This window comes from Marmota flaviventris, chromosome X (assembly GCF_047511675.1).
Source record: "Marmota flaviventris isolate mMarFla1 chromosome X, mMarFla1.hap1, whole genome shotgun sequence".
NCBI classification, from domain to species: Eukaryota; Metazoa; Chordata; class Mammalia; order Rodentia; family Sciuridae; genus Marmota; species Marmota flaviventris.
The window spans coordinates 93,876,922-93,902,728 of NC_092518.1; the positions used below are offsets into that span (position 1 = coordinate 93,876,922).

The 25,807-nt window shown below is 35.3% G+C and overlaps 1 protein-coding gene across 4 annotated transcripts in view; it reads right to left on the reverse strand.

Moving 5' to 3' along the window:
- The window catches only part of Acsl4 (acyl-CoA synthetase long chain family member 4), an 85,022-nt gene that overhangs the window by 24,239 nt on the left and 34,976 nt on the right, over positions 1–25,807 (reverse strand). For 2 of the 4 annotated variants that reach the window (XM_027930752.3, XM_071606893.1), the window contains exons 3-9: positions 18,370–18,609; positions 17,964–18,141; positions 16,126–16,235; positions 8,235–8,373; positions 5,128–5,278; positions 4,247–4,370; positions 292–363 (exon numbers count right to left, since the gene is read on the reverse strand). In XM_027930752.3, the coding sequence (XP_027786553.1) occupies positions 292–363; positions 4,247–4,370; positions 5,128–5,278; positions 8,235–8,373; positions 16,126–16,235; positions 17,964–18,141; positions 18,370–18,597 (1,002 nt within the window). In that variant the 5' untranslated portion in view covers positions 18,598–18,609. Of the gene's footprint in view, positions 1–291; positions 364–4,246; positions 4,371–5,127; positions 5,279–8,234; positions 8,374–16,125; positions 16,236–17,963; positions 18,142–18,369; positions 18,885–25,807 lie in introns of those variants that run through there. The other 2 variants (XM_027930756.3, XM_027930745.3) reach the window with 2 other exon arrangements.

Consider the following 25,807-nt stretch of genomic DNA (forward strand, 5'->3'; position numbering starts at 1 on the left):
TTATCCTATCTTAAGATATTATGACCAATTATCAAACTAGGTAGTTGAAACAAAGTCATTTTCATCATTCAAATTTCAAGGATCTGCAAACACTAACAGACATAGATTTCAAAAGCTTGCCATTTCATCTTGCCAATATATCTAAGATTTTTAAGGAATGCATTTAAATAAAGTAAAATTATTTTGAAATGTACGCATACATCTAAGAGTATTACATTTTACAAAGACAAAGTGTAAGCAAGAAATTATACAAGGGATCCTCTTCTATTAATATTCATATATGGTACTTACTGGAACAGCAGCCATAAGTGTAGGCTTCAGTACAGTACAGTCCCCTTTGCTTCCCTTTTTGATTTTGCTGGACTACAATAAAGAAAATATAATCATGATCAGGGAAACCGACCTTAGCAAAAAATGTTCTAACTCAAGTATTAATAACAAAGACAGAGCTACACAAGGAATTTGTTCTTCTACTGCTATAAAAAGCCAAAGTGTAAGCAATCTAGTGCTTCATCCTGAAGATTATGGCTGCTAGCATGTCTCAGCCTTCTACAGAGGAGAAACTCTGATTCGGAAGGAAGAATGAGAAGTTTTGGGGAATCAAAGATTCTTATTAATAATGTACCATCAAAATATAGCACAAACTACATTTTTTGTACATTTTCCAAAAAAAGTCAATTAAAGTAAATTTAACAATAAAACAAAATCAAAGGCAACTTTCTTTGATTAATGAATAAGCAAGGACACATTTCAAAGTCATCAGTATGAGTATCAACTAACATTCAGAAATCCTAATTGGATAATATTCTGCTCAGTAAAATAGGAAGACAATGCCAGTGGCCAAGTTGGAGAGATGTGTGTGTATATAAATATATATAAATGTGTATTTCTCTCCCTGCCTCCCTCCCCTCCTTTCTTCTTTTATCCATACATACTATTTGGGATTAGTAACATCAGATCAATAGTTAGAAAAATTGATAAAATTACCCACCAAAATACATTAAAAATAAGAAGCTCCTGAAATGCAGTTTATTATGTAAGTTTAGATGGCTAATACAGGGAAGAAGATAACCAACGCTGAAGAAGCCATGTGACCCACAAGAACCACCTGCTTGACCATACATAAGGTTCTGCTGGTAAAACTAAATTGATTTTTCTCCTGCTTTTCTTTAATACAGATAAAGGAGATTAAAAAAAAAACAACTCCTATGTCATATGTATGTGCAAGTGTGTGCACACTTGTTAGTGGAAATTTGTAGACACACATGCACACCATGCATGGGAAAACCACTTTGTAGAGAGAAAATTAGCTCTTCAGTCCTTCAAGTAGAAACTGCCCCTCATGTGTTACTGACCAGTTGTTACCATAGAAAGATGTTCCAGAGAAGCAGGAATCACAGGGAACCATTCCTTGTTTTCTTTTTCTTTCTTTCTTTTTTTTTTGACACATCATTTTATTATTTTATGTGCTGAGGATGGAACCCAGTGTCCATGCATGCCAGGCAAGTGCTCTACCACTGAGCCACAACCCTAGCCCCCTCATGTTTTCTTTATTATTCATAGTAATACAGGTTGAGTAGCCCTTATTAGAAATGAAAGAAAGAAAGAAGGAAATCCTCAGGACAAAAAATGTCTGATATAAAATTTTCAAGTTTTGGAATGTGTGTACACATGCATATGCATGCACATCCTCACACATTATAATATATATATATATATATATATATATATATATATATATATATATATATATGAAATACCCTAGGATGTGACCCCAGTCTAAACACAAAATTTATTTGCATCTCATACACACCTTACTACATATTGTCTGAAGGGAATTTTATACAATAGTTTCAGTGCTCCTGTGTTTTGATAGTGACTTGTTATATGAGATCAGGTGTGGAATATTCCACTTGTGGTATCATGTCAACTCTCAAAAAGTTTTGCATTTTGGAGCATTCTGGATTCCAGATTTTCGGGTTGGGGTGCCCAACCTGTATTATCAGTTCATTTGTCTTATTACGATCACAGTAACCCCAGTTATGACAACACCACTATCATCTGCTAGCTTCAAATGTGGTGCCTCTAATCTCTACTTGAGGATGATTCCTAAAATTTAGATTTCTAGTAAGATTCAGAATCTTTGGGGCTAGGGTTACAGCTCAGTGCTGGAGCGTTTGCCTTCCACATTTCAGGCACTGGGTTCAATCCTTAGCACCACATAAAAATAAATCAATAAAATAAAGGTATTGTGTTCATCTACAACTAAAATAAAGATTCATTATCTTTGAGTAAAGTTCATTTACAAAGTAGGAGTGAATTTATCTAAAAGGCTTCTAATGTACTAGAGCTTTGCCTAATAGACAGCAAGAACTAAGTCAGACCAGCAATAGATCCAACTATTTTTCCTTCCCCACAATGAGGCTATTGTTCTTAGAAAGGCAGTAAAAAAGGGGGGTGGGGAATGGTGCTAGTCTAGGCTTCTGAACTTCCCCAAAGGGGAAAAAACATACCCAAAGCTTATGGAAATGTTTTCACATTTTTTATAACTTTATTTTATTCATTTTTTTAATGTGTTGTTGAGGATTGAACCCAGTGCCTCACACATGCTAGGCAAACACTCTACCACTGAGCCACAACCCCAGAACCATGTTTTCACATTTTAATAAGGTCTCTTAACATAAGAAATTCCCACTAGAATCTCAAAACAAAATCATCACAAATGTTTCTAAAATGTTTCCCATAATTTAAGCCCTGTATATACATAGGCCTACTCTGACTTTACTAAATCAAGTTTTATTAGTTTATTTGATAGTTTACTTATCCTATTACTATTTTGGCAAATTTTAAAGGTTAATTTGGGGCTGAGTATTAGAGTTAAATTAAATACAGCAGCACCCCCTCTTACAAACAGGTTGTATCCTCTAAAGTACAAAGTTGGTAGTTAGTTGGAACAGAACTCTTCTTCATAGCAAAAACCACTTTAAAAGGAAACTGAATTATCTTTGTGGGGTGGTAATGACTAAGAGGAAACAGGGAAATCCTACAATGTTGAGAACACTTTTTTTTCTTGCTCTGGATGGTAATGATGAGAAATCTACATATTGTGTACATTAAATTTAATCAAGTAATACATTTAATATTTGTGCACCTTAAGTTATACATCAAAAGTAAAAAACAAAACACAGATAAAGGTGGTTAGAATCCCGAATAAATCTGAAAAAAAATCTATTTAATTTTTTTTACCTTACTACTATACAAACCTACTAATCTCCCTAAACAGGAATTTCTATAAAAAGTTAAAAGTAATACAATCTCAAACTATTAGCACCATCAGACCCCAAATAATAGGCACTGTTGGCCAGAGATCTAAAAATAACTGCTGGGTCCTCAGGAGTGTCAAAGTTACACACAGAGTCAAGTCATTCCTACACTTACTTTATCTTTCAGCACCCTGAAATTCACAATGTTCTTAGTAGCTATTTTTCCTATACCTGGTTGAGTCTTTTCTATCACAACTATTCCAAAGAAGGCATATAACAGAACTGTGGACAATAGATGTGCTTAAAAGACATGAGTGAGCCATACCCATTGTTGGGTTTGTTGCTATGAATAACAAAGAAGGAGAACCCTGACTCAGTATACTAAGCCAAGGGCTGTCCTTGGAGATGCTGCAGTACTGTCCAATAAGAAGTTTCTGCATGGATGAAAATAATGTGTATCTATTCTGTCCAATATGGCAGCCACTGATCACACATAGCTATTGAGAACTTGAAATGTGGCTATTGAAAATAAAAAAGTAAATTTTTAAATTTTAATTAATTTCTATTTAAAGATGCAGCTAGTGACTACTGTTTAGGACAGCACAAGTATAGAGAAAATTCAGATGAATACTGGGTCAAAACTCCACATCTCCTCTAGAAGAACACATCAGTGGTCCTGGGTTAATATGTCAAAAAGGCTCAGTATATTTATATTTTTTACATTAGCTCTCCAGAGTAAAAAATAATTGATAGGAAAAGAAAAGATGAAAATATTTATTCATTTCAAAATAATTTAAAAACAGGTATCTGAAGCAATGCTAACAAAACCACAGGGTTATTTACAGTAGTTACATATTGCTCATAACAAGTATTTTTTAAGTTACAGAGAAAGTTTTAACTGAATTAAAATATCTCATGTTTAAGTAGTATGCCACCCAATATAACTTAATATTGTAACACCAATATACTAAAAAGTTTGTCACCTGGTCAGACAGTGTAAGTGGAGAAGAATATCCAATCCTACAGCCATAGGTAAAGCAAGATATCTCTGCTGTCAATTCTAGCACATGAGCCAAAGGTAAGTAGCCAATATATGTGTCCTTTGGTCTAAAATAAAATAGAAGAAACATTTTAACCACTTTTGAAAAGGCATTTTCTTATTTGTTCTTTTAGTTATATATGACAGTAGAATGTATTTTGACATATTATACATACATGGAATATAACTTTCCGTTCTTGTGGTTGTACATGATGTGGAGTTAACTGGTTGTGTATTCATATATGAACACAGGAAAGTTATGTCCAATTCATTCTACTGACTGTCCTATTCCTATCCCCTCTTTCTTCCCCGCATCAACACCCCTCCCTCCAATCCAGTGAACCTTCACCCCCCACCTATTGTGAGTCTGCATCTGCATATCAAAGAGAACATTTGGAATTTGGATTTTTTAGGATTGGCTTATTTCACTCAGCTTGATAGTTTCCAGTTCCATCTGTTTACTGGCAAATGCCATAATTTCATTCTTATTTATGATTGAGTAATATTCCATTGTGTATATGTACAACATTTTCTTTATCCATTCATCTATTGAAGGGCACCTAGGTTGGTTCCATAGCTTAGGGAATTGCAAATTTAGCTGCTATGAACACTGATGTAGCCATGTCACTATAATATGCTGAAAGTAAGTCCTTTGGGTATATGCCAAGGAGTGGGATAACTGAGTCAAATGCTGGTTCCACTCCAAGTTTGAAAAGGAATTTTAAAATCAGATACATCAATAACTTTATTATTTTAATATAGTTTAGAGAATGCTGAACACAAGCTCTGTATTTCAAAAAATAAAGTTGAATAATTCTCTCTTACCCTAGTCCAGGTATCCTTTCACATTGGCCTGTCATTCCAGCTATCAAATTGCTATGATGCATCATCACTCCCTTAGGGCGGCCAGTTGAACCACTGGTATACATGACAATGGCCATGTCTGAAGGAATTGGTCTGTTTGGTGGAATGGTTGCTAAATAAATGAAAAAGCACCATGTTTTTTTTAGTTCAAAAGTTAAATTACTAAACAATAATATATTCAATGCTGCATAATGATAATACTGTATATTGATCATCAAAAGCAAAAATTCTGGTTAATTACAATTACAATTTCAAACTCAGTTTGGTTCATTTTCTGGATGCATATGTGTGTTCGTGCCTATCTATTCATGCCTCTTCCCAGTGTTGTATACTGAGCAGTGTTGTGAGAAGATTTCCAGGACTTTGGAGAATCAGTATACACTATTGTGTGTAAACTCTTCAAGCCTCAGTTTTCCCACCTCTAAAAATGAGTCAGTTGACTAGCTCATGATTTTAACTACTGGTAGGCATTGGAATCACCTGAAGAGCTTTAACAAAATTCTATTTCTAAACCCCATTTCTGAATTTATATTCACTATATCATTCTATAGGTGATTCACTCTATAGGTGATTACATCACTCTATAGGTGATTCTTATAGATCCCTGTGGTTGAAAATTACTAGATTAGATCTTTAAGGTGATTTTAAAAATGATTTTAAAATTCTAATGAAAGACTTAAACAGCACATTAGAGCTTCCATTTTTAAGACAATCTATCACGTTAACCCAGTAGCTACCTGTCCTTCCCCAGGATACATCAAAATGGCCAAGAATGGCAGATACATCATTAGAATTAAGAGCTTATGAATATTATTAGAATAAAGAAATATCTTTGTAAAAATGATTAATATTTTATGCGTGTTAAAATAAAAATTTTAAAAAGCAAGATATACCATTGAAACACTCAGTTTAACTTAAAATGGCTCAATCTAATGTTCTTAAAGATATTGTTATGGTTTAGATATTAGGTATCCCCCAAATGCTCACATGTAAGACAATGTAAGAAAGTTTAAAGGTAGAATGATTAGGTTATGAGAACCTTAAAATTGGTGTATAAATCCATTTGAATAGATTAACTGGATGGTAACTATAAGCAGGTAGTGTGTGGCTCAAGGAGCTGAGTCTGTGAGGGGTTGTATTTGGGGTATATATTTTGTCCTTGGTGAGAGGAGAAGTCTCTCTCTGCTTACTAGTATGATGTTCTGAGCCACTTCCTTCTACCACACTCTTCCACCTTGATGTCCTGCCTTACTATGGGCCATCTATGAACTGAGACCTCTGAAATCATGATCCCAAATAAACTACTTCCTCTTAAATTGTTCTTGTAAGGTCTTTTGGTCACAGCAATGAAAAAGTTGACCAAAACACATATCCACTGTCATTGTTTATAAACCAAGCAAATTAGAGAATGTATATATCCTCTGATGAATAATTAAAGCAGCAGCAATAGACATGTTAAGCTCTCAATCTTAGCATACAACATGACACTTTCTGCATGTCCAATTTGAATAAGCATTCAAAAAAGTGTCATCATAATAGTAACTGTCTACTCAGGTAAAGTACCACAAAAATATATGTATCCTAGAGAAGAGTAGAACTAGGTAAGATAGATGGCCTGTCACATTATTGCTCAAATAAAACTATGAGGACTAATATCCCCTTAAATTTTTTATCAACATCCTTTAATTAATCAGTGGAATTGGTAATCTGCTGATTAATTACTACCAATCAGGTTGTCGTAATCAAGTGCACCCCAATCTTGAAGGATCATCCTGATATTCAGAAATAATGGTTATGGGTCTCATGTTTCCTGCACATTTGTGAACAGACTTTATTCCAAACTACTTTTTCAAGGATGTTTGCACAGAGATAGTCTCTCTAAAGAGAGCAAACAGCTCATGTGCTTACTGTCCAGTACAATAAAGATAATAAAACATTTGATTCCCTAAGCTCTGAGTTCCTCTCCCATGATACAAAAGCTAATATAATACTCTAGCTACTGCTAGTGTTGTTGGTGAAAAAAACTTCATCCTTGACCTAAAAGTCTTCTGTCTATAAGAAATTTGGTAGGCTCACTTGCAAGTAGGATAAAATTTCAGACAGATTCTGTCATTTTCCACACAAGGAAGTAAGCTATGATCTATACCTGTAATTGTAAATATATGTTAATTCTCTAATGGTAAATTATTCTGAGACAGAGTAGAGGTTCAAACAATATTTTCTCCTTCCCAAATGTATTCTGTCCTCATCTAGTTCAGTATTATGACCTTCACATGTAACACAAGAAGAAAACTATTCTCATGGGGCATTAATTTTCTCTTTCCTAATGACTGACAATTTGCTACAAGGTACATTTACTAGTTTTAAATGATATACCAACTACCACCTCAGTGGTAGAATAAATCAAAGCATTAATCTTGGTGAACATCTTTGATCCTCTGAGACACCATTAAGATAGCTAGTATTAAGAATTTCTTTAAAAACTATTGAATGAAAAGCCCAAGATCTTTTCTTATTGTGAGTTCAAAATGGAAGAGTTTTGTAAGCTATTTTTTTAAACAAAGGAAAGTTTTTCCAGATGCTGTGGCATGATCCTATAATTACTGGATTATTAACCTATAATCCCAGCAGCTCAAGAGGCTGAGGCAGTAGGATTGCAAGTTCAAAGGCAATCTCAGCAACTTAGTAAGGCCCTAAGCAACTTAGCGAGACTCTGTCTCAAATATATATATAAAAATAAATAAAAGAAATGGGGATGTAGTTCAGTGATTAAGTACCCTTAGGTTCAATCTCTGGTACCAAAAAAAAAAAAAAAAGTTTGGCAAAAACTGCCAAAAGTCTAACCATTTATTACAACTCAACTATTTAGCAAATTTTAAACAATGGTTCCCTCTTGAGGAAAAAGGGAGAAAAAAATCTTAATCATATATATTTTGACAGTTTTTAAATAATTAAAAAGATTTTTTAATAAAAAATCTTTAGTGTTTTCCCTCATGTCACTTTTTTCCTAACCTATGAAATGACAAACCTTGAATAGAAAATGAATTTATTTTAACTGCTTTACTTACAGTTTTCTGGCTTGGATCCCAACTCTTCTACTGACTGCATGCTGTGAATCTCAAATCCTTCAGGGTATTCTGCTTTATTGATAGTCTTATTATCCACATAAATTATGTGTTTAACAGAACTGATATCTAACAGTGCAGTCTGTTGAATAGAAAGAAAACCCAGATATTGAATTTGGGCCTGCAACAAAAACTCAATAATCGAACATTTTCCAGTCCAACCCATAAAGACTGTGGTGAATTAAAAGAAAATTTCACTATTGAGAGCAAATATACACAGAAAGTAGAATGCTTTTATATTTTAAATATGGTACATAGCCCTTTTATCTTCAGGATGAAACTACAAAACAAAACAATTAATATAAAAATAATTACACTAATGTCTTAAGAGATGGACAATATAAAAAGATGTAATATTAGATATCAAAAATTCAAAATGTGGGAAAGAAAGAAGTAGCAGTGTAGAGTTTTCTTATAGTATATATTCTCTTTTTCTTTTTTATAATAATGCTAAGTTGATATCATTTTAAAATAATTTGGTGGAAAAGAAAAGAAATTTTGTAAGCTTCATCATAACCACAAAGCAAAAATCTATAAATGTATGAAAAATCTATACATGAAAAAAAATCTAAAAATACATGAAAAGTAAGCAACTTCTTTTTAAACAAAAATTGATCAAGGAAGAGATCAAAAAGGAAATTGAAAATGTCTTTTTTTAGAGAGAGAGAGAAAGAGAGAATTTTTTAATATTTATTTTTTAGTTTTCGGTGGACACAACATCTTTGTTTGTATGTGGTGCTGAGGATCGAACCCAGGCCGCACACATGCCAGGCGAGCGCGCTACCGCTTGAGCCACATCCCCAGCCCCTGAAAATGTCTTTAAACAAATGAAAATTAACACATAGTATACTAAAATCTATGGGATATTGCAAAAGCAGTAATAAGAGGGAAATTTATAGCAATTAATATCTATATTAAAAAAACAGAAAGAGCTCAAATAATCAAGTGATAACTGTATCTCAAAGAACTAGAAAAATAAGAACAATTCCTAAATTAGTACAAGGAAAGAAATTAAAAAGTAAGAGCATAAATAAAATGAAATAGACATTAAATAAACAATATAAAATATCAAGAAAACCAAGAGATGTTTGTTCCAAAAATATAAGAAAAATAGACAAACTCATAGATAGACTAAGAAAAAAAGGAGACTCAAATGAATAAAATCAAAAATGAAAAGGGAAATACTACAACTGACACCACAGAAATATGAAGGATCATTAGAGATTTTTATAATCAACTGAGATTCAACCCAGGGATGCAAAGGTGTTTCAACATATGGAAACCAAAACATAGTGCACCCATTTCACCAAAAATGAGACAAAATCTACATGTCATCTCAACAGATGCAGAAAAGGCATTCAATAAAATGCAAAATCCCTTCATAATAAAACTGCTTCACAAATTAGGCATATAATATACACACAACAATATAATAAAGAACATTTATGATAAGCCAACAGCTAAAATTATACTGAACAGTGAAAAACTGAAAGGTTTCTAAAATCTGGAACAAGACAAGGATGCCCATTTTCATCATTTTTACTCAACACAGTGCTAGAAGCCCTATCCTGAGCAACTAGAGAAAAGAAAAAAATAAAGGGCATCCAAATTGGAAAAGTAGAAGTGAAATTGTCACTGTCATGACCTTATATACAGGAAACCCCCAAAACTCCACAATCAGCAAAAAAAAAAAAAAAAAAAAAAAAATAGAGCTAATAAATGAAATCAGCAATATTGCAGGAAACAAAATCAACATACAAAAATCAGCAGAATTTCTATGCACCAGTAGTGAATTATCTCAAAATGAAATCAAGAAGGCAATTTAATTTAAAATAGCTACCAAATAAACTAAATACATACAAAAATTAAATAAGGAGGTAAGAGACCTCCACAATAAAAATTATAAAACACTAGTGAAAGAAATTGAAGAGGACACAAATAAATGGTAAGACATCCCTTGTTCATGGATTGAAAGAATCAATAATGTTAAAATGTCCATACTGGGGCTGGGGGTTGTAGCTCAGAGGTAGAACACTTGCCTCACACGTGTGAAGCAGTAGGTTTGATCCTAATCACCACATAAAAATAAAAATTTTAAAAAGGTACTGTGTCTATCTACAACTAAAAAATTTTTTTAAAATGTCCACAACCCAAAGTGATCTAGAGATTCAATGCAATCCCTATGAAAATGTTGTATGGAAAAATGAAAAAACTCTGAATAACCAAAGCAATCTTGAGCAAAAAGAAAAAGGCCGGAAGCATCATACTATCTACTTTCAAGTATCCTATAAAGCTATAGTAATCCAAACAGCATGACACTGACATAAAAACAGACACATAGACCAATGGAATAAAATAGAGAGCCTAGAAGTAAACTCAAGCACCTATAGCCAACTGTCAACAAAGGTGCTAAGAGCACATAGGACAGTCTTTTCAAGAAACAGTGCTGGAACTACTTCTCTGATAGCAGATTAATATCCAGAATATATAAAGAACCCAAAAAACTCAATACCAAAAAGAAAAAAAAATCAATAAATGTGTAAAAGAACTAAACAGAAATCAAAAGAGGAAACATAAATAACCACCAAATATATGAAATAGCATTTGACATCTCTATCAATAAGGGATATGAAGATCAAAACTACACTAAGATTTCTTCTCACTCAAGTTAGAATGTCAATTTTATCAAGAAAACAAATAATAACAAATACTGGCAAGGATATAGGATGTGTGTGTGTGTATATGTGTGTGTGTATATATATAAAATAGAGTTCTACTCAAGCATAAAGAAGAATGAAAAAATGGCATTTGCAATAAATGCTAGAACTGGAAAACATCATGCTAAGTGAAATAAGCCAAACTCAGAAAAATCTAAGGGTCAAATGTTTTCTCTCATATGTGGAAGATAGAGCAAAATAAGGGAAAGATGGCAGTGGGAGAGGGGATGGGATATTGCAAGGATATAGGGAAGATAGGTGAATTAGGAGAATGAGAGGGAGAGAGGAAGGAAGGGAAAGGGGAAGAAATATGGAATGGAATCTAACAGAATCATGTTATATATATATATATATATATATATATATATATATATATATATATATATATATATATACACACACACACACACACACACACACACACACACACTAAAGAGAATTTTACCTTTATGTATATGTAAAAAGTACCAATCAAAAATAAGTTAATAAATGCCGCAGTCTGGCTGGGCACGATTCAGGAGCCACTTGTCAAAAGAAACGAACTTTATTTTTAGAACCACACACGCCAAACAAAAAAGCTCCTCAGGAAAACCTTCAGAGCCCAACTGCCACCACCAGCTTCCCACAAGCCTCTCCACCTCCCCGACTCCTCCTGCTCTTGAGGCCGATTGGCTGGGTCACGTGGGCGGAGCCAAAAAGAGTCCCCCAATGAGCAGCTCCGTGGTCTGCCGTAGAGGGAGACATTGGGCTAATGAATGCCATTCTCAAACCACCATAGAGGGTACTCCATTATCAAAAAACGAACAAGGACCAGGTGTTTATCCACGATATCGTGGAGAAAGGCATCGGGCTCCGTTGCCAAAAAATGGACAGGGGGGCCCAATGCTCCGGGGCCCAAAACCACAAATATACGGAGCACTGGAGGAACCCAGCAACCCCATCAGGGTAGTGCCCAGGACACATTGTCCATCAGATCCCTCATCAGACAAACCAGAGGGAGCGCAGGGTTGGACATCTGCGCCTCCGCCAGAGCAGTACTAACTCCAGAGATGGGAGTTCAAATCATTCCCACAGGGGTAAAAGGACCTCTTCCCAAAGGAACAGTAGGCTTATTATTGGGACGCAGCTCTTCTACTCTAAAAGGACTTATGATAAGTCCTGGGGTCATTGATCCCAATTATGAAGGTGAAATAAAAATTATAGCCAGTTCTCCAAAGGGTATATCAGCAATTTCACCAGGAGATAGAATAGCACAGTTACTAATAATACCCAGCCTACATGATAAATTTTCCAGTCGTGCTGTAGAAAGAGGTTCCAAGGGATTAGGCTCCACAGGTGTAGATTGGGCTATGCTTTCTTTAAATTTAGATTCTCGCCCCATGCTAAAACTAAATATTCAAGGACATGAATTTAATGGGCTACTGGATACAAGCGCAGACCTTAGCATCATCTCTCGTCAAGAATGGCCAAAACATTGGCCATTACAACAAGCCACTCAAATGCTTCGAGGCCTAGGAGTGGCGACTAATCCCCATAGAAGTGCAATGGTATTAGATTGGAAGGATCCTGAAGGATGTGAAGGAACTATACAGCCATATGTATTGGATCATCTTCCCGTAAATTTATGGGGACGAGATGTCCTAGATCAATTAGGTTTGACATTAACAAATAACATCAACCAAAATGCACCCGCTATTATGACTAGACAAGGTTTTAGGAAAGGAAAAAGATTAGAAAAACAAGAACAAGGTATAGCAGCACCAATACAAATAGATCAAGGAACAGACAGACATGGGTGGGATTTTCAGAAAGGGCCACTGAGACAATAAAAATTACTTGGAAATCAGAAAGACCAGTATGGGTTCCTCAGTGGCCCCTGACTAAAGAAAAGATACAAGCAGCCCATGACCTGGTCAAACAACAATTAGCAGAAGGACATATACAACCTTCTGTATCTCCCCATAATACTCCCACTTTTGTCATCAAAAAGAAATCTGGTAAATGGAGATTATTGCAAGATTTAAGAGCCATTAACAATGAGATGGTTATTATGGGATCTGCTCAATCAGGGATTCCTCAATTGTCTGCTTTGCCAAAAACCTGGTATGTTTTAGTTATAGATATTAAAGATTGTGTTTTTTCAATTCCAATTCATCCTGAGGATAGTCCACGTTTTGCATTTACTATCCCTGCACTGAATCATGAAGGTCCTGATCAGAGATATGAATGGAAAGTACTCCCTCAAGGGATGGCTAACAGCCCAACTATGTGTCAAATTTATATTAACAAAGTAATCCAGCCACTTAGAAATCAAAATCCTGAACTACAAATATTTCACTATATGGATGATGTATTATTAGCACACAAAGATAAAAACACATTGCTAGAATGTTATGCCACACTTACAAACTTATTAAAAAATTATAATCTAGAGACAACATTAGATAAAGTACAATTAAATTTTCCAATTAATTATTTAGGAGTTCTATTATCCTCAACCATGGTCCGTCCACCAAAAATTCAAATACAAGTAGATCAACTCAAATCACTTAATGACTTTCAAAAGTTATTGGGAGACATAAATTGGATAAGGCCTTATCTAGGTATACCAACAGGAGAGTTGGGACCTTTATTTGATATCCTAAAAGGTCCATCAGATCCAAATTCACCCCGAATGTTAATGCCTGAAGCAAGAAAGGCATTAAAAATCATTGAAACATATACGGAAAATATGCATTTGGATAGAATTGATATAAGTTTGCCTTTATTATTTATTGTACTACCAACAAAAAATATTCCTACAGGAGTATTTTGGCAAGAAGGTCCATTATTATGGATACATTTATCTTATTCTCCTAACACTATTCTTACTAGGTATCCTGAGGCTGTAGGACAATTAATACTCAAAGGAATAAAAGCAGCAAAGGGAGTGTTTGGAATTTCTCCCAATAAAATTATTACTCCATATACTATGAATCAAATTGATGAGTTAGCTAATGAGTTAAATACTTGGGCAATAATCATGTGCAAATCTAATGTTTCATTTGATAACCACTTACCATCTAATCCTTTATTGTCTTTTTGGTCATTGCATCCTGTAGTTTTTCCAAAGATGACAAGAAAAACCCCTATCATAAATGCTCCAAATATATTCACTGATGGATCAAATAATGGTACAGCAGCAATAGTTACACCTGATCAAACTTTTACATTTTTAGTACCCAAAAAATCAGCTCAAAAGGTAGAGCTTAATGCAGTATTACAAGCTTTTGTGATGTTTAAAGATTCTGTATTTAATTTATTTTCCGATAGTCAGTATATAGTTAATGCTATAGTATCCCTTGAAGATGCTGGTAGGATTTCCCCTTCCTCTACTGTTTTCTCTTTGCTTTCCACTATACAAAGTCTAATCTGGGACAGAAAAAATCCATTCTTTATAGGACATATCAGGGCACATACAGGATTGCCTGGAGCCCTTAGTTTGGGCAATGATTTAGCAGATAAAACTACACATGACATACATATTTTCTCTACACTAGAAGAAGCTATAAATTTTCATAAAAAGTTCCATGTCAATGCTAATACTTTACAAAAGCATTTTAAAATAACTAAGGAACAAGCTAGACAAATAATAAAACAATGTCAAAATTGTGTGACCTTTTTACCACAAGTTAATTTTGGAGTCAATCCTAGAGGATTGATACCTAACCATATCTGGCAGCTGGAAGTTTGCTGGCAGCTGGAAGTTTGCTGGGGCCCCTTCGGCTGTGGCTCTCAACAAATAAAGAAGTAAAAACAAGATTAGTATAGTTGAGGAAGGAGAATAGGGGAGGGAGGAAGGAAGAAAAAGGAGGGACGGGGATTAAAAACAAATTCTTTACATGTATGATTTTGTCAAAGTGAACCCAAGTACTAATGTATAATTATAGTGCTCTAATAAAAAAAGAAAAGAGATGGTGCTGGGGAAAATGGGTATCTACATGCAGGAAAACAATCATCAGAGTGAAACAACAATCTATAAGATAGAAGAAAATATATGTAAACTATGTGACAAGGGCTTAATATCCAGAATGCACAAGGAATTCCAAAAACTCAAGAGAATAAAAACAAATAACACCAAATTTTAAAACGAGCAAAACACCTAAATTGACACTTCTCAACAGATGATATACAATGGCCAACAAGTGTATGAAAAATGTTCAACGTCACTAATAATTAGGGAAATGAAAATCAAAGTCATAATGAGATATCAGTTAGAATGGTTATTATCAGAAAAAACTAAAGACACATGCTAGCAAGGATGTGAAGAAAAGGGAGCCTTTGTACATTGTTGATAGAAATATAAATTAGTATAGCCATTATGGAAAACAGTATGGAGGTTCCTCAAACAGAACTACCGTATTATTCGGCAATCTACTACTGAGTATATGTCCACATAAAGTGAAATCATTATGGTAAAGAGACACCTGCACTCCCATGGTCATAGCAGCATTATTTATAATAGCCAAGAAATAGAACAACCTAAGTGTCCATCAGTGGATGAATGAATACAGAAAATGTGATACACATACACAATGGAATGCTATGCAACCATAAAAATGAAAACTCTATTCTTCACAATAAGATAGATAGAATGGAGATTGTTATGTCAAATGAAATGAGCCAGGTACAAAAAGACAAATAATGCATGAACCCACTCACATGTGGATTCCAAAAAAGTTGATCTTGGAGTAGAATATAATGGTAATTGCCAGAGGCTGGGGATAATAAAAGGGAAAAGTGGGGGGGGGATGGGAAGAGGTTTAACAATAGACACTAAGTTACAGTTGGATAGGAGCATGAAGTTCTGGTGTGTTATTCCATAGCAGGGTGACAACAGAGAACAATAATGCATTATGTGTCTCAAAAAGCTAGAACAAAGTATATTAGAAAAAAAAAGTATATTGAAAGTTTTCACCATAAAGAAATGTTTGAGGAAACAGTAAATTTAAACTGATTTAAACATTGCATAATGTATATGTGTTTTGAACCATCACATGATACCCCATGAATATAAATAATTTTGATATTTTTATGTATTAAAAATAAAGTTTACAAAAGGAAACTTTCATACTTACCTTAAGTTTGCTTTCCAGAAGTTCAACACTAGTAATCAGATAAGAAGCCTCGGATTCATTTAGTCCATGAACTACTGCTTCTTTGCCAAGTGTGGCATATAAAGTCACAACTATGTAATTAAAAAAAACAAATATTAAATAATAAACACTTACTAAAAGATAATATTTAAGTCAGTCCTTAATGATATGAACACTAAAAGACATAAATGCATTTCGTAGTTTAATTTTATTTCAAAGTCTCCCAAATACCCCAAAGTTATCCTTACAAATTCCCAGGAATTACATATATATATATATATACACACACATATATATATAAATTTTTTTTGCAGTGCTGAGGATAAAACCCAGGGCCTCATGCATACTAGGCAAGCACTCTACCCCCAACCCACTCTAACTTTCTAAACCCGAACAAACCCAGAAATACTAGAAGTATCATAACTCATCAAAAATCAGTCAACTATAATGTTCAAGGCCATCAGGTCCTAGCCAAACTCTTAACTCAGGTCAGGGCTATCCCAGCAAGAGCTCCCTTATGCCACATACTTTTATTGGTCATGGTTCCCCCAAACAGATCCATTCTTGATAAAGCTTGAGAATCTCACGTCAGAAGATTAGCCACTAATAATGTTCTCACTCTTTCCAAGAAGCTTTTTCAGTGGGTCCAATTTCTAATCTGATTAGTGACTTCTATGTCTTACCTAAAGGGGCAAAGGAGTTCTACTCCTTAGCAGCCACTACACAAAGATAATATAAACTTAAAACAAGTTTAGGTGGAATCAAAGGACATCTGCTAAACTTAATCCTAAAGTTGACATGGAAATTCAGCTCTTGGTAACAGAAACATCAACATAGTTAATTATAGCCACTTTTCACTGTTGATGATTGAAGTTGGGTTATGGGTACCATATGGAATTATTTTCATATTATCTATTTTTGTTTGATATACAAACTCTGATTCTTACATTAAACCTAGGATATTCTATTTCACTCAAGAAACAATGGAGTGCTTAGTTTGTGGCAAGACATTGTTCTGGACTCAAATATTAAAAATTTCTTGCACAATGGCAAAAACAAATGCTTACATATCAGAAACATACCCAATTTTACTTTCCATCTAACATCTCTAATACCAGTTTTCAAGATGTTACAAACCAATTTCATGTGCAAAATGGAATAAGTCAAATAAGAGGCATCTAAGTCAACCAATGAACTAGAATTATCCTAAGCAATGTTTTTTTTTTTTGTTGCCTTAATCATTTTGTATATACAAAACCAAAACCCCCAAATCCTAAACCTTTCAGGCATAATTCATTTCCAATTGAAAAGTAAAATTCCACATTATACCCATTAAGATGCCAATTCTCATACTAGCTTGTACAAGGTACTATCTTTGACAGGAGTTATTGGACATCTTTTAGTCACAATAGTACATACCATTTTATAGACATAATTCATGCAAAAGAAAGGCTAAAGAGCATTTATTTTGTTTCAAAGTTTTTTGGCGGGTTGTTTTTACTTTTATTTGTTTTGTAGTGCTGGAGGACTGAACCCAGGGCCTTAAGCATGATTTTAAGCACTTTACCACTGAGCTACACTACCAGTTCAGATGACCTACTTTGAAAACAGGAGCATCTCAGAGCAATTGTTTTTTTTTTTTTTTTTTTGTGTGTGTGTGTGTGTGTGTGTGTTGTGCTGGGATTGAACTTAGGGCTTCAGACATTCTAAGCAAGTGCTCTAACACTGAGCTAGCTATATATCCAGCCTATGGACCAATTTTCACATTTAAGCAAAGCACCCACCCCACACCAAAAAAAAAAAAAACATAGGGCACTTACGAGGAAAGTTGTACTTAAAGCAGGTCTGTGCTGCAATCATCCATTCAGCTCTGGTCTCACAGAAAATGGCAATGGTGTTCTTTGGTTTCAGTCCCAATGCAGTAAGTCCACTACCAAAGTTATTCACTCTACGGTTCACTTCGATATAGTTCATCCATTTATAATTCCCGAGAATTAACTGTTAAAGTGAGACATTCTCTAATATTAGTATATTTATTCAAATAAGTAATTACAATAGCATTCAAAGTGCACAATGCCCTTAAGCAAATATCCAGAAGCCATGAAAAGTGCCTTTTGATATTTATACAGTACTGTAACAGAATGGCAGCATATTTAAAATTCCCTCAATTTATGATAAAGAAAAATGAAGTTCCTTAAAAAAATTAAAAGAATAAAAATGCTTTACCTTCTTGAAGACTTTTCCATTTGGCTGCATTTCATTTTCTTCACTTAGGATTTCCCTGGTCCCAAGGCTATCCTTCTTCCCAAACTTAGATACAGCATGGTCAAATAATTTATCCAGAGTGTCTGCTCCAGGGATGTCTATGACAGCTAGTGAGTCGAAGTGTGTGACAGAGCGATATGGACTTCCAGGTTTGTCTGAAGTAGGTTTAGCTTTTATTCTCTTTGCCATAGCGTTTTTCTTCTTGGCATTGGTAAGAAAATACCATGGAATAAATATAAGGGCACTGTATATTGTTATTAACAAGTGGACAGGCAGCAAAATAATGGTGAGCACATTTAGTTTAAGTTTCATAGTGGAAAGGCTTCTAAAATGATGCTTATTTCTTGTTATTCTTTGGCTTCTGAAAGCCTTAGTTTGCTGAAGAAGGCAATAATGGAAGCAGCAGTAAAAGTAGCAGTAGAGCCAAGGCAGTTCAGTTTTAGTGATACAGATAAAAGTTAGTAATCTTTGGAAGCCGACAAAAAAGTACACCTGTAGGTGAAGATAATGAACCAGGCAGAAAGCAGGAAAAAAAAATAAAAGTATTAACAAGTTGATAGCACAATTGATTTAAATACTCAGGTCTTTATTAGTTTATATAATTGACTTAATACAGAGAGCTGAAATAACTGGTCTGAAAGATTGGCATTTTTCATTTTTCAGTCATTAAAGACAATAAATGTTTTTCAGTGCACCAAATTCTTAATTTAATGTTTTTTAAATATGTAGTTTTATAACTTTATTTTATTTATTTTTTATGTGGTGCTGAGGATTGAACCCAGTGCCTCATGCATGCGAGGCAAGGACTCTACCACTGAGCCACAACCCCAGCCCTTTAATTTAATGTTTTCTGAGTTTTTAGGTGTACTGGTACTCTGCACATCATTCTATAAGTCAGATTGCATTCTGGTTTAGATTTGAGGTATTTCCTAAAAATCATGAGTAAGAAAATGCAAGAATGTTTAGAGGTGAAATGAGTAGGTTATGAGAGCCTTAACCTAATTAGCACATTAATTTCCTGATGTTGATTAAGTTAGTGGTAACTGTAAGCAGGTAGGCTGTGGCTGGAGGAGGTGCGTCCCTAGGGGCATGACTTTGGGATTTATATTTTGTCCTTGTCGAGTAGAGCTCTCTCTCTCTGCTTCTTGTTACAATGCCCTGAGCCACTTTCCTCCACCACACTCTTCTGCCATGATGTTCTGCCTCTCTCTGGGCCCTGAGGATGAAAGTAGGACATGTATGGACTGAGGCCTCTGAAACCATGAGCACTAAATAAATGTTTCTTCCTCCAAAATAGTTCTTGGCAGGTCTTTTGGTCACAGCAATGAAAAAGTCAACGAAAACAGGTGGGTAACACTAAAGCTGGTGCAAATACATGAGTACAATATTTAAGTTTGACCAAAATTTGGGAGGGCAGAGTATGCCAATAATGAGGTTTCTCTAAATATGTGTATATGAACAAGACAGCTTTAAATTAGATTAGATTAGGTTTTGTGTCCCAAAGAGAGGATGAGCACAATTTAGGTTAATTTCTTAAGGAACAACCCAGAAATATTATTCTGAGTTCTTCATTAAGGTAAATTTCTGAAGTAATGTTGAACACTATGTCCTATTCCCAAAATGGGAGCAATTGTAAAATTATTTCCCAAGTACCCACGTTGTAATCAAAATTGCATCAGTTGCTTGGGAGTAGTAGTACAAGTCTGAAACAGCATTAAATCCTGTCCCTCACCTATTGTGTTTTAACACTTGAGGCAATTAGCACCTAAGATCCAGTGTTATTCAAAATCTGGAGGATGGGGGAAGAGGGACAGCTAAACCATTTGTTCAAATGAAAACTTATATACAAACTGCCCATATTTAATAATGAACTGGATTTGCTTTGGCTAAAGTAGGAATTAGAGATGTCTGGGAGTCTCCCTCCAGACCTCCTGGAATCTAACTCCCAAGGTGACCACTGAAGCATTTCCACTGAAGAGCACTGAGGTAATATGTAACAGAGTGCTGTGGTGTGCAGTAAAAGTAAAAGGAGTTGAAAAAAATGCAAAATGGGCAACAGTAACTACAAGGGTCTTTGTAGGGATTATATTTATTTAAGCTAGACCTTATGTTAGGCATCTGTAGATGGAGGAAGAATGGAGGGCGGTTGAGATAAGGAAATCCCATGACGAAAAATGAAGTGGGAATAAGAAGACTTTAGGGGATGGGGTATAGGTTGGTTAAATAGACTATGGTAGTACAGGATATGACAGATTAAGCAAAGTAGTTTTTATTTGACTAGGCAAAAAACCGGGGACCAATGCAGGTTAAGAAAAACCATGCCTTTGTAAAGGAAGGACAAAAACATTCTCAGGGATAATATTATCCTGTAGGGAGTCAGACTTTCGGTAAAAAAGCTATTTTGGTGAGTGGCAAGGTATTGTTCAACTATGAAAATTAAAATATTAGTTCACTTCAAAGACAAATTGAAGCACATCCTTCTGCAACTTATGCAAACAGACTACTAGTCTTAATTCAATTGACTGCATGCTAGTTGTTTTTACATTGATTAGTACAAAATGGTAACCTAATCCTGCCTATGCCTTTGTTCATGTCCTTCAGCTGAGTGTAGTGAAGTGAACATGAAACTAGAAGTCACTGGGTTTCAGACCTCATCTCTGACACCAAGTGGCTGTGTAAACTTGAGCAAATCATCTTGATTCAGGATCAAATTAGATCAGTAAGCCTTAACCTCTTAGTAGATGGGCCCTTTGAGAATTCAGTGAGAATTATGAATCCTGTTCCCCACAGAAGGATCTGCAAATTATATAGACAATTCCAGCGGATAAGTTCCCTGATTTCAATTCATGAACCTGAATGTGTGACAACAACCCTGAATTAAGAATTTCTGACTTAGACAGAAAAGTCCTTCTGTTATGGTTTGCATGTGAGGTGTACCCCAAAAGCTCATGTGTGAGACAATTTAAGGTTGGAGGAGAGTAGAATCCCTGATGGGATTAACTGAATGGTAACTGAAGGTAGGTGGGGTGTGGCTGGAGGAAGTGGTTCATTGGGGGTGTGGCTATGGGGTACATACTTTGTAACAGGAATCAGGAGAGTGGAATCTCTCTTTCTTTCTCTCTCTCTCTCTCCGCCCCACCCCCACCCCCACCCCCATCATCATATAAACCACTTTCCTCAGCCACTCTCTTCCTCTATGATGTTCAGCCTCACCTCAAGCCCCAAATATTGGAGCCTGCCTTGTATGGATTAGGACCTCTGAAACCATGAGCCCTCAAATAAACTTATCCTCCTTTACAATTATTCTGGTTGGGTCACTTAGTCACAGCAGTGAAAAAGCTGACTAAAACACCTTCCAACTTTAAATTCAATTACACACTTAACACCTAGAAATTGCTTTCTCAATCTGACAAGTCTGGTCATTCATTTCTTCAAGATAGGATATGTCAAGTGTCTATCATAGTGCCTCTGGCCTTCATATACACAAGATCCCCTGATACAGTCCTCTCTTTCACTGGAAATTCCGTGACTACTCAAGTCTACAATAAATAATCTTGCCCTTTTCTAGGTTCCTATATTATCAACCATTCAATCTGATACTTCATTGTATTACTATCATTTCCATAAAACAGGGCACCTAAGTATGCAGCACAGACTAGCAGTCCTCAACTCTGTGAAACCCAAATACCTCTTTTTTATAACAAAGATTTGGTAATTCCCCTTAATAAAACTTGAAAGATAAGACAATGAGCTAACTTACATACTTAATTTTTAAAACATAACTTCTTATTGGAAATATAAAAGATAGCAAAATTAAAAATACTTGTTTGGATATATAAATTCTCAGGGACGATATTAGAAGACAAAAAATATGTCTTCAAATATCTAAAATTTCCTTAAATACTAACCCACCCTCAAATGAAAAATTGTCATACTTGGGGCCAAAGACATACAAAGAAGTAGAAATCAATTTCTGAAAAGCTCATCATTTGGGCTGGGGTTGTGGCTCAGTGGTAGAGCATTCACCTAGCATGTGCAAGGCCCTGGGTTCGATCCTCAGCACCACATAAAAATAAATAAGTGAAATAGTTATTGTGTCCAGTTACAACTAAAAATTTTTTTTAAAAAAAAAGCTCATTGTTCAGGGAGGCTGGGGTTGTGGCTCAGTGGTAGAGTGTTTGCCTAGTGCGTGTGAGGCCCTGGGTTCAGTCCTCAGCACCACATAAAAATAAATAAATAAATAAAGGTATTGTGTCCAACTACAACTAAAAAATTTTTTTAAAAAGCTCATCAATTATTTGGATGTAAATTTCATTGTATGTTTTTTAGTCATTCATGATGTTGCATACATTTAATCTATTATACGTATTCATTGTTAAGTCTTGGAGGAAGGGAAATACCTTCTACATACTTTCAGTGCTTAGTACAGAGACATACTAAATGCACACACTAGGCAATGCTCAAACGACATTCAAGTGAGGGGAGACCAGAGAGATCATTTAGTTTCAAAGTTTTTAATTTTTTTTCTGGTCATGGTGAGGGAGTCATGGATCATCCATTTGAATAAAATTTACATGGATGAGAAAATACAAATATAGATAAAACAAAAAGCAGAGCTGCTCAAGTAGAGGAGGCTGTAATAGCCCCTGATGGGACTCCTTAGAACGTCCTGTTCAGCTGAGTATTCAAACCACTGATATTTTCTGATCTCTAATCTTAAAGAGAAGCAAATGAATTGTACAGCATAAACTGAACACCCAGTGCTCTTTCAGGCACACCAGTTGGCCTCTACCCTGTTTTGCTTATCATCTTAAAATCATTCTTTTCCAAAGGTTTTCTGGAGTCACACTTGGTTTACTGATAAATTCATTTCAAAAAAAGATTTGGACATTTCATTTCACTTAAAAAAAGTTTGCATGTAAGAGAATTGTGTTGAGCAGTTGATACAACATGAGTAAAATACACCCTCAAACTTTAAAGCCTGTTTATGTTCAAATAATACGTGTTCAAATGCATGGTAGGAACAGAGAGATTAACTCATGAATAACCATAGAGCAGAATATGAAAAGCCCCATAAAAGCAGAAGAAACAAAATGCTAAAGGAATTCAAAAGAGCAGGAAAATTGCATCCACGTTGGGGTGGATGAGAAATTTCAGCCATCAAGAAAGGTCTGTGTCTATCTGTTCTTTCTCTCTCTCTCTCTCTCTCTCTCTCTCTCTCTCTCTCTCTCTCTCTCTCTCTCATACATACACACACACAGTTTTCGTAATAATTGTGAAGGATGGCTACGTTTTCAAAAGCAAGGGACAATGACTGGGACACAAGGACAGTTCTACCAGTGAAAATAAATAGCTGAGCAAATGAAAGGGGAAAGAACAGCATAGGATGTTTTTGAAAAACAGAAAGTAATATGGCAAATGTTTAATGTTTTTCATGTAAACTGCTGATCCATTTTTATGGTATAAGTCTGTGAGAAAACAATGATTTCCTAATCAACTTTACTACACAGCAGCTAGACATTAAAGACATGTGTGTATGATGATTTTGCAACTCAAGATTGAATGCTCTGGTATGTCCTAAGGGAAGATGAATTGTATTCTGGAGAAAGTTTGATATGCCAGGCAGTTATCAGTTCTAACCTCAATGTCTGCTTTCAAGTGTGGCTTTGAACAAGTTATGAGATATGACCTGTCACTTAAAAACTTTATCAGCAGCTTCATCTGTAAAGTAGGAATACTGTTTATATTATCTACTTTGTAGTATTCCTGGGAGAATCCTTTGTTTTCTCCCATAAAAATTGCATGGGCAATAAAAATCAGTCCCCGGCACATACTCTCAACTCTTGTCACTCTCTCACTTTGCTGAACTCAACTAAACCACAACCTGGTTCAATTCAATTCTCCACACAATGTACTCACATAGCTGAATTGGAAGAAACACATTACTGTCCTGAATGTCTCACTTTAGGTTCATGGTTGCAACTTCAAGTGGGCTCTCGATGCTGCACAGAAGCCACACTTGCAGGAGTCTACTCACCGGCTCACACTTCTAGGTTTCACACCTTATTCTCTCTCTTCAGACCCCCAATGTTCCACTTCCAACCTCATTCTCAGTTTCTGACCTGGCTTACTATTTTTCAGAGAAAATGGAAATAACCTAAAAAGCTTCACAGACTCCCCTGACTATCAGCCTACTCGCATCTGTGGCCCCATGTGCTTCACTCTTCTGTGACTGTGGAGGAACTGTGTATGCTCACAGCTGAGGGCAACCCCTTCACTTGTGCACAACACCTTTGTATATACATGGTCATGGTGGTGCTGTTCTACCCCTTTGTCCTTCTCCCTCCTGCACCATTAATATTTCCTGCTATACTGTATTGTTCCCATCAGTGTTGTAACAAACTACTATCTTTCATCTTAAAAACCATTCCCTCTCTTGTACCTAGCTCTCGGTTATACCAGTTCTTCTTCTCTTTAGGACTCCTTGCAACAGTCTATGCAGTGTCTTACAGTTACCTTCGATTTTCTCTGGAATCCAGTACATGCAGGCTTTTGTCGCCTACCACTACATAAAATTTTTCTGATCAACGTTGCCAATGACTTGCGTATTATTAGATTCAATGGTCAATTAAAGTTCAGCCCTCATCTTCCTTCACCCACTGGTAGCCTTTAACACAGTTGACCCTTCTACTTGAAATTTTTGTTTGGCTTCCAGGACACTGCATTCTTCAGGTTTTCTTATTTCTCTGGCTGTTCCTTTTCAGTTTTCTTTCTTGCTTCTTCATCATCTCCCTGACATCTAAATGCTATCCTGCTCATTCCCTGAATCTCTCTCATTTATCTCCACTCAATCCTACAGTGATCTCATTTAGTCCTGTAGCTTTAAATATCATATATATGGTGATGATTCCCAAATTTCTCCCCCCCTCCAGCCTGGAAGTCTGCCTTAAATACAAATTTGTATATCCAAAAGTTTCCTTACTGAATCCATTTAGATGTCAGTTAAATACCTCAAACTTAGCATGTTCAAAACTAAGCCACTGATTGTCCTTCCACAATTCTATTTCTCCCAGTCTTGTCTGTCTCAGTATATTTCAGTAGCTTTGACCAAAAATCTTGGATTCATACTTAGCCTTCTCTTTCTCACACATTTCACCACTTCCTAGACATCAGTAAAACTTAATGGCTCTACTTAATAAATATCTAACTCAACTATTTTTCACCATTTTCACTATTGCCATCCTGGTTCAAGCCATTATCATCGCTCATGTGGATAAATTCAATAACTTATTTAATCTACCTATTTTTACCTTCTGCCCCTACAATAAATTCGAAACCCAGCAGCTCGAGTGCTCTTCTTAAAATGTAAATTAGATCATATCATTCCTCTGCTCAAAAA